General features: G+C 47.1%; 1 protein-coding gene across 1 annotated transcript in view; it reads right to left on the reverse strand.

The window, feature by feature from the left end:
- The window catches only part of Iqgap1 (IQ motif containing GTPase activating protein 1), a 95362-nt gene that overhangs the window by 9383 nt on the left and 70230 nt on the right, over nucleotides 1–15749 (reverse strand). The window contains exons 26-36 of the mRNA XM_055623055.1: nucleotides 14992–15216; nucleotides 10869–11009; nucleotides 10695–10779; nucleotides 9403–9635; nucleotides 8721–8853; nucleotides 7525–7627; nucleotides 6612–6747; nucleotides 6209–6296; nucleotides 4516–4728; nucleotides 3753–3919; nucleotides 237–359 (exon numbers count right to left, since the gene is read on the reverse strand). Of these exons, the coding sequence (XP_055479030.1) occupies nucleotides 237–359; nucleotides 3753–3919; nucleotides 4516–4728; nucleotides 6209–6296; nucleotides 6612–6747; nucleotides 7525–7627; nucleotides 8721–8853; nucleotides 9403–9635; nucleotides 10695–10779; nucleotides 10869–11009; nucleotides 14992–15216 (1647 nt within the window). The remainder of the gene's footprint in view (nucleotides 1–236; nucleotides 360–3752; nucleotides 3920–4515; nucleotides 4729–6208; nucleotides 6297–6611; nucleotides 6748–7524; nucleotides 7628–8720; nucleotides 8854–9402; nucleotides 9636–10694; nucleotides 10780–10868; nucleotides 11010–14991; nucleotides 15217–15749) is intronic.

Here is a 15749-nt window from a genome sequence, read left to right on the forward strand (position 1 = left end):
ACACACACACACACACACACACACACACACACACACACACACACACAGACTCTGTACTGGCTGTGGGCCTACTTCTTTACATGCACAGATACCAACACATACATGTGCACATATAAGATGGAGCGTGAAGAGGAGGAGGACACCTCATGCTGTACCCTTGCCTCCATGTTCACACCCACATGCCCTGCCCTCCCCACAAAAAAAAAAAATAACAACACAAAAAAGGAAACACTTACTGATTTGCTTGGAGGTCCTCAATTTCCAGAAGAACCCCCTTTTCATGTAGTCTTGCTGCTGTGTATTTCAGAGAAATCTTTTTGCTTTTCTTGCCTTTCATCTCCCTAGGCTTTTTGGAGACCCTGTGAAAGGTGAAAGCCACATTATGACACTGCCTTTCAGGATTTATCTACTACAAGCCTTAAGCATCATGGAAATGAGGACAGAAGCGCGCACACACACACGCGCACACACACACACACACACACACACCGCAAACCTAAAATGGCAGACAAATGTGAGGACTGGCCCTAGCAATCGTAGCAACGGGCAACATCACTACCTTGCTTCCACCTTTATTTTAAGTTATGCTGGGGAACAAGGCCACAAACGTAAGAGCGTGTGTGCTTCCATGTCATCTGCGGAACCAGGCGCCTAATAAGCCTATGTGAGGGGCAGGCAGATGGCTCAGAGGGCCAAAGCACTTGTTGCACAAGCTGAATGACCAAGTTTGATTTCCAGAGCACAGGTAAAAAGCTGGATACAGTGGTGTGTACCTGTGACCACAGCACTCTCAGTGAGAGGGGGTGGAGCCAGGCAGCCTGCGTCAGACACTTGCTGGCCAGCCAATATGGAGTGCATAGAGCAGTAACAAAGACCCTGCCTCAACAAGATGGACGACCTTTGATTCCCAACAGCAGTCCTCTGACCGCCACACCTGTGCTGTGATTCAACATATACACGCACACAAGCCCAGAGATAAACATTAAAAACAAAAATAAATACTGCTGAGGTGGAGGCAAGAGGATCGGGTGCTCAAGGCCAGCCTTGGCTGCATGGTGAGTTCCCAGCCTAGTGAACTGCCTGAGACTCCCTGCAAAGAAACTAAGTAAGTAAAATGGAATTAAAGTAATTTTTAAGGCCAGGTGGTGGTGGCACACACCTTTAATCCCAGCACCTGGGAGGCAGAGGCAGGTGAATCTCTATGAGTTCAAGGCCAGCCTGATCTACAGAATGAATTCCAGGATAGCCATGGCTACTCAAGAGAAACCCTGTCTTGAAAAATTCAAAACAAACAAAATAGGAATAATGATGATGATGATAATTTTAAGTCACTGTAACTCAAAAAATAAACAATTTTGTTTTTTTGTTTTTCAACACAGGATTTCTCTGTAACAGCCCTTGGTTGTCCCTGAACTCTCTTTGTAGACCAGGCTGGCTTCAAACTCTCAAGAGATCCTCCTGCCTCTACCTCCCGAGTGCTGAGATCAAAGGCATGCATCACCATGCCCAGCAAAAAGAAACATTTCTTTAAAAGATGCATGCATTCTTGCATATATAAAATACAAATAAAACGTCACTATGAAATAATAAAGTCCCTGTAAACCCTGAGTCTTGTGGGAAAAAGACATGATCACATATACGACTTTCAAAAGCTCAAGCAGGCATAGCAATGAGAGAGGACTGAAGTTAAGGAAAAAGAAACATGTTAATGGTCTATCAGGGAAAGTAAAGATGGAAATGCTAAGTAACCATGGGAAGAAGAAGGCAGATACCATCCAGGGATCCTGACCTCAAAGGGGTGTCAGGGGGGTGGGCAGGCTGGTGGGGGGCAGGCTCATGCAGGAGTGGGAATGTGGATGGTCCTTAGGAAAGGCAACTGAAAACAGCCTACGCAGTTGCTCAGAATTTCTACCCATCTACCTATTTCACTTCTAGGAGTTTACTCAGAAAATGCAGACATTTTAAGAGGCCGATGCAGACATTTTAAGCAAAAATGTTAGATTTATTTATTTTATGTGTATGAGTGCTCTGCCTGCCTGTATGCAAGTGTACCACATGCATGTGTGGGACCTGGGTAGGCACTGGATTCCCTGAGACTTGAGTTACAGACAACTGTGGGACTCCACCTGGGTGCTGAGAATTGAGCCCAGATCGACCTGAAAAGCAACCAGTGCTTTTAACCACTGTGCTATCTTTCCAACTTCATCCATCAGTTTTTTTTTTTAAAGAATAATTTTTATTTATTTATGTATGTATGTCTACTGTATGTAATGTCTGTGGAGGCCAAAAGAGTCTATTGCTGGAGCTGGAGTTACAGACAGCTATGAGCTGCCAGATATGGGTGCTGGGAGCCAAATTCCAGTCCTCCAGAAGAGCAGCAAGGGCTCTTAACCACTGAGTCATCTCTCTCGCCCCACAGAATGTTATAACAGTGACCACCCAGAAACGAACGTTCATCCACAGATAACTGAGTAACAGAGCATTGTATCTAGCTACCTCACACCATAGTACACAGCCATTCAAAGTGAAGACCTAGCTGCGTCTGCCTAGAAGGCCTAGAATTGTCAACATGGCAATGAGGACAGCAAGCCACTAGGTCTCAGTTTCCAAACAAAACTAGGGTGGCTTGCATCACTCTCGGCCTGGGTAGAGCAAACACAAATTAAACCTGATACACCGTATGTCAGAAAGCCAGGGAGCACACAAAAACTGACAGGGACAGCCAGAAGGGTACAGGCGTTGGCTCTCCCAGGAGGGCTAGGGGGACCATCTCTCCAGCGCCGGCCCTGCCTCCATCCAGGGAGGATAAGCATGGGTGAGCTGGAGGGCTAGAGTGTAGGAAGCACAACCGAAACCCTAGAGCCTCGTGGGGAGGGCTCATGGGTACCCTGTTCCAGCCTTCCTGAGACCTGAAATTTCTAAAAAGAAAGGGTTGGGAGTTTGCAGTTTCTTCTGTAAAACTGGCAGGCTTGGGTTTGTGGCCAGCACAGGAAAGCTCACCCTGGAGCCTGTGGTCTAGCCTGCAGGCATCAGGAAGCTAAAAGGTTTGCTTAGGAGGTTGGTCAGATTACAGACAGGCCACACAGATGCTGGGACTACAGGTGCATGCCATCATCCTTGGGAGATTTGGAAGGCAAGTTAGTTGGTGCCCTCCCATGATTCTAGACCAAAACTAATGCTGTAGAATAAGAAGTGCTTGGGAATAAGCATCCCGGGGGCCGCTCCCACCTCCCCACATCACACTAGCAGCAAATGGAGCCGGGCAATTACGCAGACATCAAAAGCAAAATAAACAACTAATGCAGTGCGCAGGTCCTAAATGCTGTACTTAAATGTTCAACGTCAGCCGGGCGTGGTGGCACACATCTTTAGTCCCAGCACTTGAGGGATAGAGGCAGGCAGATATGAGTTCGAGGCTAGCGTGGTCTATATATCGAGTTCTGACCATTCAGGTAGACAGTGAGATCCTATCTTAAAAAACTAAAAAGAAAGAAAAGAAAAATTCAGCTATCAAGCCAGCAATATGGCTTGGCAAGTACAAGCATTTGCTTCAAGAGTCTGCAAGCCATGGTAGACAGACCCAACCCCTGCATCACCCTTTGGCCTCTACACACACACACCCTCTCACCCCACAGTACCAACAGTAAATGTAATGAAAAATTCAAACACTTCTTTCATTATCACTCTAGAAGCTGTTTCTTCTTGCCATCCCTCTAATTCTTGCCGCGGAATAATCAAAAACAAAGACTCACTTGCCCTTGCTGGCCAAGTTATCCAAGCAGGTTTTGATATAGCTCTTGTAGTAATCCACCTGCTCTCCGTAAAAGGTGGCCTTGGAGTTCAGAGCCGCATACGTCTGCTGCAGCTTTACCAACTCGGCTTTCCTCCTCTGCCTGTATCTCCGCTGATTCCGGATATCCTGAGACACAACCATGAAGATGAGGAAAATGATGACGGGCACCTGTGCCTCTTGAGCTGTCAATGTTCATGAACACTACCCCCCAACTGGGCTGAACTCCAGTGCGCCTGCCGGCTGTTAACAGGCGGCGACCTCTGTTCTCCACCTGAAGGACACTCAGGCCTCCTTGGCTCATATCCTCAAGCAACCGGGAAGTGCGAGCTCTGATTTGGGGCTTTAGACTTTACTTACAAAGCTGGTCTAAACTTCATAAGCACTCTGTCCTGAGGAGGGGAAAAGAAGGAACCAAGTTCCTTGGCACCAGCAGCGTTACCTCGGTGAAATTAGACTGAGCCCTGGGTTGGGGTGAGTCACACAGACCAATTCAATCACCACCAGCTTTATATATTATGAAAAAGGTCTGACTGGTTCTTTAAGGGCAATGAAAAACTCAGACACCAGAGGCTCTAGTGAAGGCTGTCTCCCCGTTAATTTAGACCATACTAAATATCCACCTCAGGGGAGTGAGGTCCTGGTGTGAGGTCAGAGACTGTTTCTCAGAACTCCTGAAGCAGCTGTAAACAGGGCCAGGCCACCACTGTTCACGCAAACTATACCTTGGCGATGTCATTGATGAGCTCCTGGTATCTGTTCTTTGGGTCCACTGTCCCAAGCTCCGTTAGCTTCTTCAGGCCAGTCTGGATCTTCTCCTTCTTCTCCTGGAGACTGAGGTTGTTATCCTCCTTCATGGGTTTTGACTTTTTCATCTTGTCAGGGGTCTTGGCATCCCGGATAGCGCGTCTCTGCATGGCCCTCTGATGTTCAGCTTCCTACAGATGGGATAAAAATTAAAACTCCGTAAGTTCACCACAGGAGCCCTAAACTTGGCATATCTGCACTCGGAAGCAGAGTTCTCAATGTCTGCTGCAGACATTCCCTCCCTCTACCAAGTGCCAGACAAAGAGCATGAAGAGAGACCTCTCATCCCACCTATAAAGTACATCTGTGAATCCAGAAGCTTGCCTTCCTTGACAGTAGGTATAGTCAGGAGACTAGATTCTAAGCTACAAAATCCTTTATCTTTCCCTAGCTTATTTTAGGATGTTGAAGAAGCCATTGTTCTTCTATTCAGAAATGTGCCTCAACATAACTATACAAACTAATGCTCAGTAAACCCTTGCTAATTCCTCCCAATGCGCAGGCTCCTGCCGCCCTCTGCTCACAAGCAGCTGCAAACACTGGTACCAAAACAAGGATCCCTTCCACCTTAACCTTAGTAGGCCCAGCGGATTCTACTTTAACAACTTCAGCTCTGGGGTTCTAGATAATTCAATCCTTGGCCTTGTTTTTCTCAGAACTGCCCACCCCCTCATCTTCACCCTGATTCATAGTCTGACCTCACTGTGTTCCTCTCTCCCTGGACCCACTGTTCCCTTGGGCTCTCTCGTTTTCTATCACACCAGAATCCCCCTGGTCTTTGAGTGTGGCTTGGGCTCTTCATCAAGAGTTCCTGACACACTGCTCCTCACTGACCTCCACATCGAAATCTGTGTTGTTGTTGTTGTTGTTTGTTTGTTTTTGAGGTAGAATCTCATTGTGTAGACCAGCCTTGAACTCACAGAAATCTTTGCTGGGATCAAAGCCATGCCCACCATAGCTGTCAACTTCCAGCATTTTTGTAATCAATACTATAGTTAATTTCCAATGACCTTATGGTTTCAGATGTATGTATCACAATTTTTCTAACTGGAATTTAAGTTTGAGCCACATGTTACACTTGTATACATACAACCAAGGTCCCTCATCTAATTACATCTATAAGACAGTCATTAAATCACTAGACAGAAGCCGGGCGCTATGGCACACACCTTTAGTCCCAGCACTGAAGGGGGAAGGAGGTAAGGCAAGCAGATTTCTGTGAGTTCAAGATCAGCCTGGTCTACAGAGTGAGTTCCAGGACAGCCAGGGATACACAGGGAAACTCTCAAAAAACAAACAAACAAACAAACAAACAAACAAAAATTCTGCCCCAGATTAAATCCTCATTCACCCTCTATTCTGTTCCTCTCCTTCCTGTCCATTTCTCTTTTCTGTCTAAGGGAAAGGGAGGTTCATGCCCTAAGAACACCTGGATTCAGGAGTCACCAACCTTCCCACACAGATGAGCCCTAATTATTACTGTCCTGAATTAGACCCATGCGTATCCGAGGGCCCAATACCTTCCCTATCTCCCCCGCCCCGTCCAGAAATGCATTTATCATAGAAGAGCTTATTCTGTTAGGAAGATGAGCATGAAACCTCCATCTGTACCTGTTCACTGGTGGCTGGGGTTTCTAGGATTTCAGTCAAGGTCTCTCCTGGCTGGAACCGGATGACATCCACAATTAAACGTTTTGTGCTGCAACGAGATGGGAAGGTGTTTCAGCACAGCTGTACACTCCTCACTGGATCTAAGCAGCAGCTGAAGCACCATCACCACCACAGATGCCTTTCCATGGCGGCAGTTACTGCACAAGGAACAGGGAACTACAACAGAGGGGTTCAGGGGACTGTTCCCAAGACCATAACTGTATAATATTAGCAGAGTAAGTCCTGAGCCAAGCACAGGACAGGGGGATAAGAACTATGATGGGCAGGAGGCCAGGATGGATGCTCCAGGTAAGACCCAGCGAATCGGGTTCCAAGACCCTTCCTTCTCCCTTTCAACACTCACTTCAGCAAGATGGTCCGAGCATCCATCTCTGCATTCTCATCTCCAGGCACATCAAACTTGTTGGCCAGTGTGAGAGAGACTTCTGTCTTAGCCAGTGCCTCCTTATTGGAGTCATTCAAACTGCCGCAACTTTCTCCTGCAGTTTTGGGAGCGCAGAAAGAATCAATGTAATAAAAAGACACTATAATAATACAATAATACAAATCATATATTACAAATAAATAATACAATAAATATAACTCAGGTCCAATATGACTCTTGATAAGCCAACATATGAAGCACAGACTTTATTGAGAGGTAGAAGAAAAGATGCCAAATGGTTAAGGAAGAGTCCATACTACAGAAACTTCATGTAACACACATGTCAACACGTGTGAAAACTCATTTTGCTGGGCATGGTGGCTTACGCCTTGAATCCCAGCCCTCAGGAGACTGAGACAGGTAGAACGCTGGGAATTTGAAGCCAACTTGGTCTTTTAGTGAGTTCCAGGCCAGACAGGAATACAAAGTGAGACACACCTCCCCAACTCCCCACCCTCATCTCAAAAAAGTTTCAACAATGTAACATTGAAATTCTCTCTCAAAACAGCCTTTCCTTTATAAGACATACTTTCTAATTATATGCTAATTTTTGCCTTTGACAAAAATTGTCTTTTGTATTTGACAGTATCTTTCACTGGACTCAGCTCCTAGTAGATGAAGTCTACACTGGTTTTGTTTCCCACGTGTGTCTAGAATTTGGTACAGTGCAAAATCAGAGACACATGACAATAATCCTGACATGTTCTCCTTATGACAATAATCCTCTGACATGTTCTCCTTATGACAATAATCCTCTGACACGTTCTCATGACAATAGTCCTCTGAAACGTTCTCCTCGAAGCTCTTCAATAGCTAATGTTGAGAATGTTACCTATAAGGGACTCAATGGTGGGCACCTCCCCAAGGTCGTCCAGCAGTTCGTGGATGGGGTCATTGTGCTCTGGAGCAATGGCGTCTTGATGGTCCAACAGGAGCTGCAAAGAATGAGGGATTGATTCCACTTACACCCTCAACCCTCTGTCCCCACCGGCAAGGCCTAACAGGGATCTGCACAAAAGAGGCCCAAACTGCCGCATCCAAAGGACAAACCAGCTACCCTAGCAAGCAGCACGAGGGGCCGAACAGCAGCCAGGACTTCACAGACAGCATACACTGCGAAACACCAGGAGAGTCTGGCCTGGCCCCCTCCACCTCCTCCTGACCATAAGAGATTCGAATGCTCCCTGGCTAAGACTAAATTCATTCACCAACACCAATACAGCAACATACTGAAATCTGGACATAGCTTGCTTTGTTGTTGTTTTGTTTTGTTTGTTTTGTTGTTTTCTTGCACTGAGTTTTAAACTCTGCCAACATACAGTATCTTTTTATTCAGAAAAAAGTATCCAGACCTAAGCTGTCGTCATTCTCAGTGCCACTCAGTAAAGCCTCATGCATGCTTCTACCCCAGGTAAAGTCTTCAGTGGGGACAGAGCCTGAAATCCATCACATTTTACATGTGTCATCACATATGTAATTCTTGATCTACATGTCCCCGAAGGGAGAAGAAAACTGTGTTTGAGAATCCCTATAAACAGGGAGCTTCCAAACGAAAAAAACCCACAGCCACAGAGAAAGAAGCCGGTGCTCTCGATCACGTGAGAGGAGTTGGGACAAATGGCTGGTATAAAGGAGGGCATTTTATCAAGCCACTAAGTCTGTGCTCCCAGAGCACTTTTTGGAGTCCATTCCTAGGGTTCTAGGTCACGTGGCTGGCAAACTTTTCCTTGTCAGCATGGACATCCTGAGCAGGCGGCTTAGGAATAAGTTGCAGAGCAGCAGGTACTTGGAGTATGAAGTGGGACGGGGGTGTCGCCCAGAGGCGGAGCGCTCGGCTCGCACTGGGTCCTGGATTTGATTCCCTAACCATCAAGGAGCAGCAACAGCAAAGGAACAGAAAAAAACAAGGCGCTGTAGTGTCAGCTGAGATCACAGCAAAGGGAGACGCCCGGCCGGGCGCGGAAGCAGGTGCCAGGGAAAGTAATCAAGGGCAGTGGGAGGAAATGAGGCACCTGAGAGGCCACTTACAGTGTGGGTGTTGATGATTTCGCCAATGGAAATGTAGATGACCGGCTTGGTGAGGGTGACTAGGTCAGAGTACTCATCCACGTTAAATTTATCCTGCAGCTCTGGGACGTCGCAAGCGGTTTGGAAAAACCGTCTGAAAGTAAGCACCAGCAGGTGGCATTGGCATGGCAGCCGTGGAAAGGACCCTCAGACCCTTCCAGCACTGTGTTCAGACACAAGCCAGCCCTGACAATGGAATCCTAGAAGAGGCTGCGCGTTCGCTGCTCACATCTGCCTGGCAGCCCGGGGACGCTCAGCCCTCCAGCCGGCTATACTTCACCCACTCAACCGGAACTTAAAATGGCTCTCAAATGCCTGCGTGTTTACCTCTAAGAAACCTCCCCAGGGACTCCATTCAAAGGAAGCATTAATTTTCAAATATCAAAAGCCCTCTGCAGTTTTTCTTGATTAGAGTGAGCATGAGCTTAATGTACCAGCACTTTTTTTGCATCAAGTGCTAGCCACTGCACGTGGAGATCTTCCTGGTGCATGCCTCCACTTCTGGAGGCCTTGAGCCTTTCACACACATCCTGCATCTCAGCACGTGGGGAAGGGAGGGGGACATCTGATCTAACCTTGCCTTTCCACTCAGATGAAAGCACGCCCACAGGCTCTCCCGAGAAGCATCCACTCCGCCCCTTACCTGAATTTCTGGTAGGACTGAGAGAGATACTCGTTAATGATGCTTAAGTGGGCATTATCTCCCAGAAACATCTTGTTGGACGCTGCGTGCTGGAGCATCTTTGCAATGGAGCCCAGATTCCTGCGCTGGTCAGTGGTGAGCTGGCCCCCTGCTGACAGGTCGATGATGTCAAAGGCATCAGGAGCGACGATAGCTGGGTTCATGTAGCGGTAGTAAAGCAGGTTACCGATGATCTGAAACAGAAACACAGGCCTTAAAGACCACGGCGCTGAGGATGACATATGTGCTGTTGCTAGCAATGAAAATGAGAAAGTGCAGTCCTGTGAGGAAAAGGCAAACAAACAAACAAACAAGAAAAAAAACCACACACTGACATGCACACATGCACAGACACTTCCCTTCAAGACCTAAAACTCAAAATAAAGTTTTGCGGGTATAGGGAGAATAAGAGAACGGAAAACTACTGCCAGAGATGAATGAAAGAATGGATTTAGAACGTGTAAGTGGCACTTAAGGTGTGTGACCCAACACTTGAGGACGTCTTTTGTTTGCATGTTACAGTAGCAGCTAAGGCTGCTGTCATCCACCTGCGGTTTTGGTTTCTGTAGGCAGACTTTATGAAGCTATGCAGCTCAGCGAAAGAAAACCCTTAAAATGCCCTACGGAGCACACAGCCATCCGCCCCACCCCCACCATCCACATGCTGCAGACTGCAAAGGCCACGCTCATGCCTCTGTAACGAGATTCACTCAACACACATCTCTTCCACAGGAGAACTCAAGGACAATCATGGCATCTCCCCTAGAGTTCCAGAAAAAAATAAAATTAATTCACCTGAACAGAAAGTCTAGAACCGAGGCCTCACTGTAGGAAAGCACAGAACTAGGAGAGAGAAGAGAGAGAAAAGCGTTCAGATTAAAAAAAATAAATAGAAGGGAGTACAGCCGAGTAAGAAGAGCCAGCGGCAAAGACTTAGGAGCATTCGTGCTTGCTGCTATTCGCCTGGCCACCAGGAGAGGGAGCAATGCTTCAGAGAAAAGAGGACTCAGGAAAAAAAATGCAACTTGCTATACTTCAGGTGTACATTGTATGCCTTTCAAAATGAATAGGCACTATCTGATTAGAAGGGCCATCATCTTCTATTTACAGCTGCTTCTGGTGCTCACAGTCAAGGACAAGCAGCACCAGACTATCTGCCCAGGCACTTCCTGCCGGACTATGGTCAGGAGGTTTCTAACCTGCCTCTACCGTCTGTAACAAGGGCAGGAACCCGGCAGGTCTCAGGTTCTTACCTTCAGCAGCTCGTCCTCACCAGCATCAGGGAACTTCTCGTGGAGCGAATCCTTCAGCACTTTGGCAATGAAGCGCATCCCGTAACTGTGGGGTGGACAGAAGAGGGCAAGGTCAGGCCGCAGAGCACACCAGCATGCCGGGCTTTATTTGGAGTCACAGTGGATGGCACTCACGGGATTTTGTCCACAGAGCTGATGATAGCTGAGAGGAACTTGTCTGTCACGGCCCTCATGTTCCTGATGGAGTTGTCTAGCCTTGTCTTCACTTCTTCATGAGACAAGGCTTGCTCAGGGGTCACATCATAGGGCAGCTTGCTGAGAAAACAGAAATGACCCCCAGCAATGTTAGACCAACACTCAGGAATAGTTGGAGGCAGGAAATTCGTCTTTTATAAATAGAAAGGCAGAAAGTTTAGCTAACTTATGCTCCTCTGCACAGAGCTGGTAAAAGCTAGGGCTAGAATTTGAATTTGGGTTTCCAACTGTGAACTGGATGCCTTGTGTCATGTGTAAGACACACTGATAAGCACTTAGCAACAAAAAAGTATTGTACCTCCTCTTGAGTCTCTCACAGCACCACGGGCATGCTACATGGCTGGAGGTGAGGTCAGTGATACAGCACTCACCTAGCACCCCACTGCCCTGCGTTAATCCCCAGCAATGAGGGAAAACAATGCTTATAAACAGTGAGCTGATCAGAGGTGTTGCAGGCCTCAGGGGGACAGTCTGTTCAGACTGGAGAAAGGAAGGAAGGCTCCCAATCCCAAGGACAGACATCTCAACTCAAGAAAAAGGAGGTGAGGGGTTTTCCAGGAGCTAGGTCAGGGATCAGGCCCTGGAGGATCCTATATATACCACGTCTGGACTTGGCTCGGAAGCCAGAAGTAGCCACTAAAAGTTAAAAGTTCTGGAGCTTCGCGATGCCTCAGCAGGTTGAGTGTTGTCATGCAAGCCTGGGACCTAAGTTCCATGCCCAGAATCCACAGAAAGGTGGACAGAGAAAACCAACCTCACAAAGTGGTCCTCTGACCTCCATGTGCCCCCCCCCCCCCCCCCAGATACACACACACACACACACACACACACACACACTTTTAAATGAAGTTCTACATTTTGAGGAGAAAGGCTGGCCTTGTGGTGAAGAGGCAAGATTCCTCACCGTAAGGAATAAATTAAAGATGGACAGACAGATACAGATGAGAGGTGTGGAAACCAGTGTCCAGCTTGACCCAGAGCTGATGAGTATGAACAAAGCCACAGGTGCAACAACAGTGGAGGCCTGGGACCTGGGACCTGGGACGCTACAGGAGACAGTCAGACACAGGAACTGGATCACTGAGTTAGGAAGATGAGGCTGGCGTGAGAGCTGTGGATGGAGGCCAGTCCGCACACTGTTTGTCCAGCACACACCGAGCCCTGGGTTCAATGCCCAACAGCACATAAATCAGACCCTCTCCGTGAGTGCATGCTTGGGAGGTAGGCGTGGGAGGACGGAGAGTTCAAAGCCGTCTCCAGCTATATAGTGAATTTAAGGCCGGCCCGATACACAAGGGCTTATCCGGAAGAGAGTGGGGGAGGGGGAAGAAAGCCTGACGAGCGTGAGAACAGCAGCTGTGCTGCAACATGGCCTACACTTAACGAGAAGGAAACGAAGACAAGGAGTTGAAAGACCGAAGACATGTAGGTTCTGCTCTTTTCAAGGTTAAAAAAAAGCAAAGGTTATCTTAGATTATCCAAGTGATCTGGAAATATAAACCAGGTGTGCTAATGAGATATACAGGGGAGAGAAGGGCAACCAGGGAGGCAGAGATTACAGTCACAGGGCCACAAGTCAAGAAGGGCCAAAGGCCACCAGAGATTGAAGGAGCCAAGGAACAGATGGTCCTTGCTGACACCCTGATTTGAGCCCAGTGATTTATACTTCCAGAATTTTGATAGATTAATTCCATCTGCTTCAGTTACCAGAGTGTGGCGAGCTGGTTAGTCACCATGGGAAACAGACAACTGTCACCGCCTGCTGAACGACATCCAGTACAGAATTTGTAACGGACAACAAAATAGCGTGGGTTTCACTTGTAAGCCGTCTGTTGTCTCTTCTACACAGTGACACTCACTGCAACCTTACAGTGTTTTTAAGAAGCAGTGCTGCTGGGAAGTATGGCAAAGCAGAACGCTGCCCGCTACATACAAGGGCCTGGGCTTGAGCCTCAGCATTGCACAAAAGTTAACAAATACAACAGAAAGAGTAACAAGTGAAAAAACTGAAACCGCAACGAGCAGAGGTTGCAGTCAAAGTAAAAAATACTGAGAAAGGAACTTTTTTTTTCCTGGGTTTTCCAGGACAGGGTTTTTCTGTGTCGCCCTGGCTGCCCTAGAACTAGCTTTGTAGACCAGGCTGGCATTAAACTCAGAGATCCAGCTGCCTCTGCCTCCTGAGTGCTGGGATGAAAGGTGTGAGCCACTACAGCCAGGCTTGAGGAGAGGAGCTTTTTAAGACTATGGAGATGATACTTCTCTTTAAGTGGTGACAAGGTCTGAGTCTGTCCTGTTGGGTAAAGGGAAGTAGAAGGGAAAAGGCTGGAGACCCATGACGCCTAGCTGCTGGGTAGCCTCCCACACCTCACAGGTAGCGGGACTAAAAAACAGTCAATTTCCATTTTAGGAAAATCAGGAGACACAAGTTTCTTACAGTCACCAACGAGAAAAAACACTTAACTGGCCAGAAGAATTCCAATTTGTAAATGACCTGATCACTGATCACTGGACGAAGTAAGTTAGTGGCCTTGCTCATGGGGCTGCTAGCTAAGGATGGCCTGGCTGACAGGCCAAACTACCCAGACAAAGATGGAGTAGAGGCAGGTGGTAGAGCAGAGAGATGAGCTGAGTGGTTCAATTCCCAGCACAAGAAGAAAAAAAGAAAGACAAGGAAAGTTTTCATGATGTCCAGAAAAGGTTGAAATCCGGGTGACAGACTTACAAAACGCTAAAATCAATGGTGTGCCTTAATGACACAGAAGACTTTGTGACATGTCTACAAGTGACACGTTTTTTTGGTTTGGTTTGGTTTAGTTGAGGGGTCTCACTCTGTAGCTAACTCTGAATACCTGCCTCATCCTCCACAGTGCTGGCTTTCCACGGCTGAGCCACCATGGCTGGCTTGCAGGCTGAATGGCAATGGTGTGAAAAGCTATTCCACTAAGCACCAATGAGCTTCCTGCCAACTAATCCGCCCCAGACAAAAACCAGAGACCAAGTACGCAGCACAGCCCTCTGAGCTCCCCGCCCACAAGCACTGTCCAAATCTGACTGACAAGCTTTTGCTTTAGATGTGTTTAGGTTGGATACTCTGGCACACTCAGCTCCCCTAACGCATGCATTGGTTTGGCTCAGCTCTCAGTACCCCATTTACACCCCATCTTCTCCAGCTCAACTGCATGGCCTTCCTGTTCGGCTGCTCCAGCTACAGTCTCGGGGGCTAGGCCCTCCCAGAGCAGGGTGTTCAGACATGCACACTCCGCTCTTACAATCTTATCCTGTGGGGCCAGCTAGGAGAAGTCCCACCCCAGCAGGTTTCCCTTAGGCCTGTCAACATTAATGCTCTCTGTACTCCGGGAGAATACCTTACAAAAAGTTTTTTAAACCATTCCTCAAATGCAATTTTTATTTACCTGTTTGTTGGCTCTGTTCCCCAATAAACTATGAAGGGGTGAGGGGGTGAGTCTGTTTCATTCACTATTATAGTTTTATCATTTGTTTCTTTTTATTATTCTAGGGGAGAGGTGTGAGGCACAAAGCACACGTGGAGGTCAGAGGGCAACTATGTGGAGCTGGTGCTCTCTGCCTTACATGGACTCTGGAGATGGAATTCAGTTCTCTGGGAATGCTCAGGAAGGGCCCTTACCTGCTGAGCTATCTCATCCACGCCTTGACCACTGGTTTATCCTACGTGAATTTAACAGTGCTGGTATAGAGCAAGCACTCAATAAGCATTTGCTAAATAAGTGAACTATCAACAACTTAAAGCATAGTTCTCAAAGGAAAAGTTGAGTGCATGTGTCTGTGTGCGTGTGTGTGTCTGTCTGTCTGCTGTGTAGTCTACGCTAACCTGGAACTCACTGTGTAGCTAAGAGTGACTTTCCTGCCTGCAGATACCAAGCACTGAAATTATAAATGTGAGCCACCATGCTGGCAGGAAATGTTATTTGAACAACTATTTTGTAAGCAGAAAGCAACTGCATTTTAAAAAAGATACAGGAAACAGTAAATACACGAAAGAAAGGTATGAGGATTTTTATACCTTGCCTCTCCAGTCTGTGACTCCATCTGATTAACCCAAGACTTATAAATATCCACGGGGTCAGTTTTGATGTTGAGAGACTTGTCATCCATAATTTCTTTCACAACAGGGGCCAAGATCTGCCGCAGGGCATTCTGGCCTCGGGCACCCCGGTTGAAACTCACAACCATCTTAATAACCGTAGGGTTTCCTGTCACGATTTCTTGAATTTGATCCACCTTTGACCTATGAGATGTGAAACACAAATTAAATTTAATCTCTTTTTTTTATAAGTTTTTTTTTAAATATATATTTTGTTTATTTATTATGTATACAATGTTCTATCTGCTTATACACTTGCACGCTAGAAGAAGACACTGGATCTTATTATAGATGGTTGTGAGCCACCATGTGGTTGCTGGGAATTGAACTCAGGACCTCTGGAAGAGCAGCCAGTGCTCTTAACCTCTGAGCCATCTCTCCAGCCCTAAATTTATCTATCAGCTTGCAGGAGGTCTTGTGAGAACAGATCCAGGCTTCCTCTAGAGGCATTCCCAACATTCACAGAACCTTCTGGTAGCTGCTCACACAGAGGTGCCAGTCAGGACTGGAACCTTCACATAAAGGACCAGTATTATAACCTCATTTTTTCCAGAGATAAGGTCTCTCTGTGTAGCTGAGGCTGGCCTCAGACTCATGCCTCTGCCTCCCAGAAATACTCTGTGTTTTATCTGAGACAGGCCTATGATTTTCTTGCCTCAGCCTCCCGAATGCTGGCA

The sequence above is a fragment of the Psammomys obesus genome, unplaced genomic scaffold, assembly GCF_907164565.1.
Source record: "Psammomys obesus unplaced genomic scaffold, mPsaObe1.curated_primary_1811, whole genome shotgun sequence".
Taxonomy (NCBI): domain Eukaryota; kingdom Metazoa; phylum Chordata; class Mammalia; order Rodentia; family Muridae; genus Psammomys; species Psammomys obesus.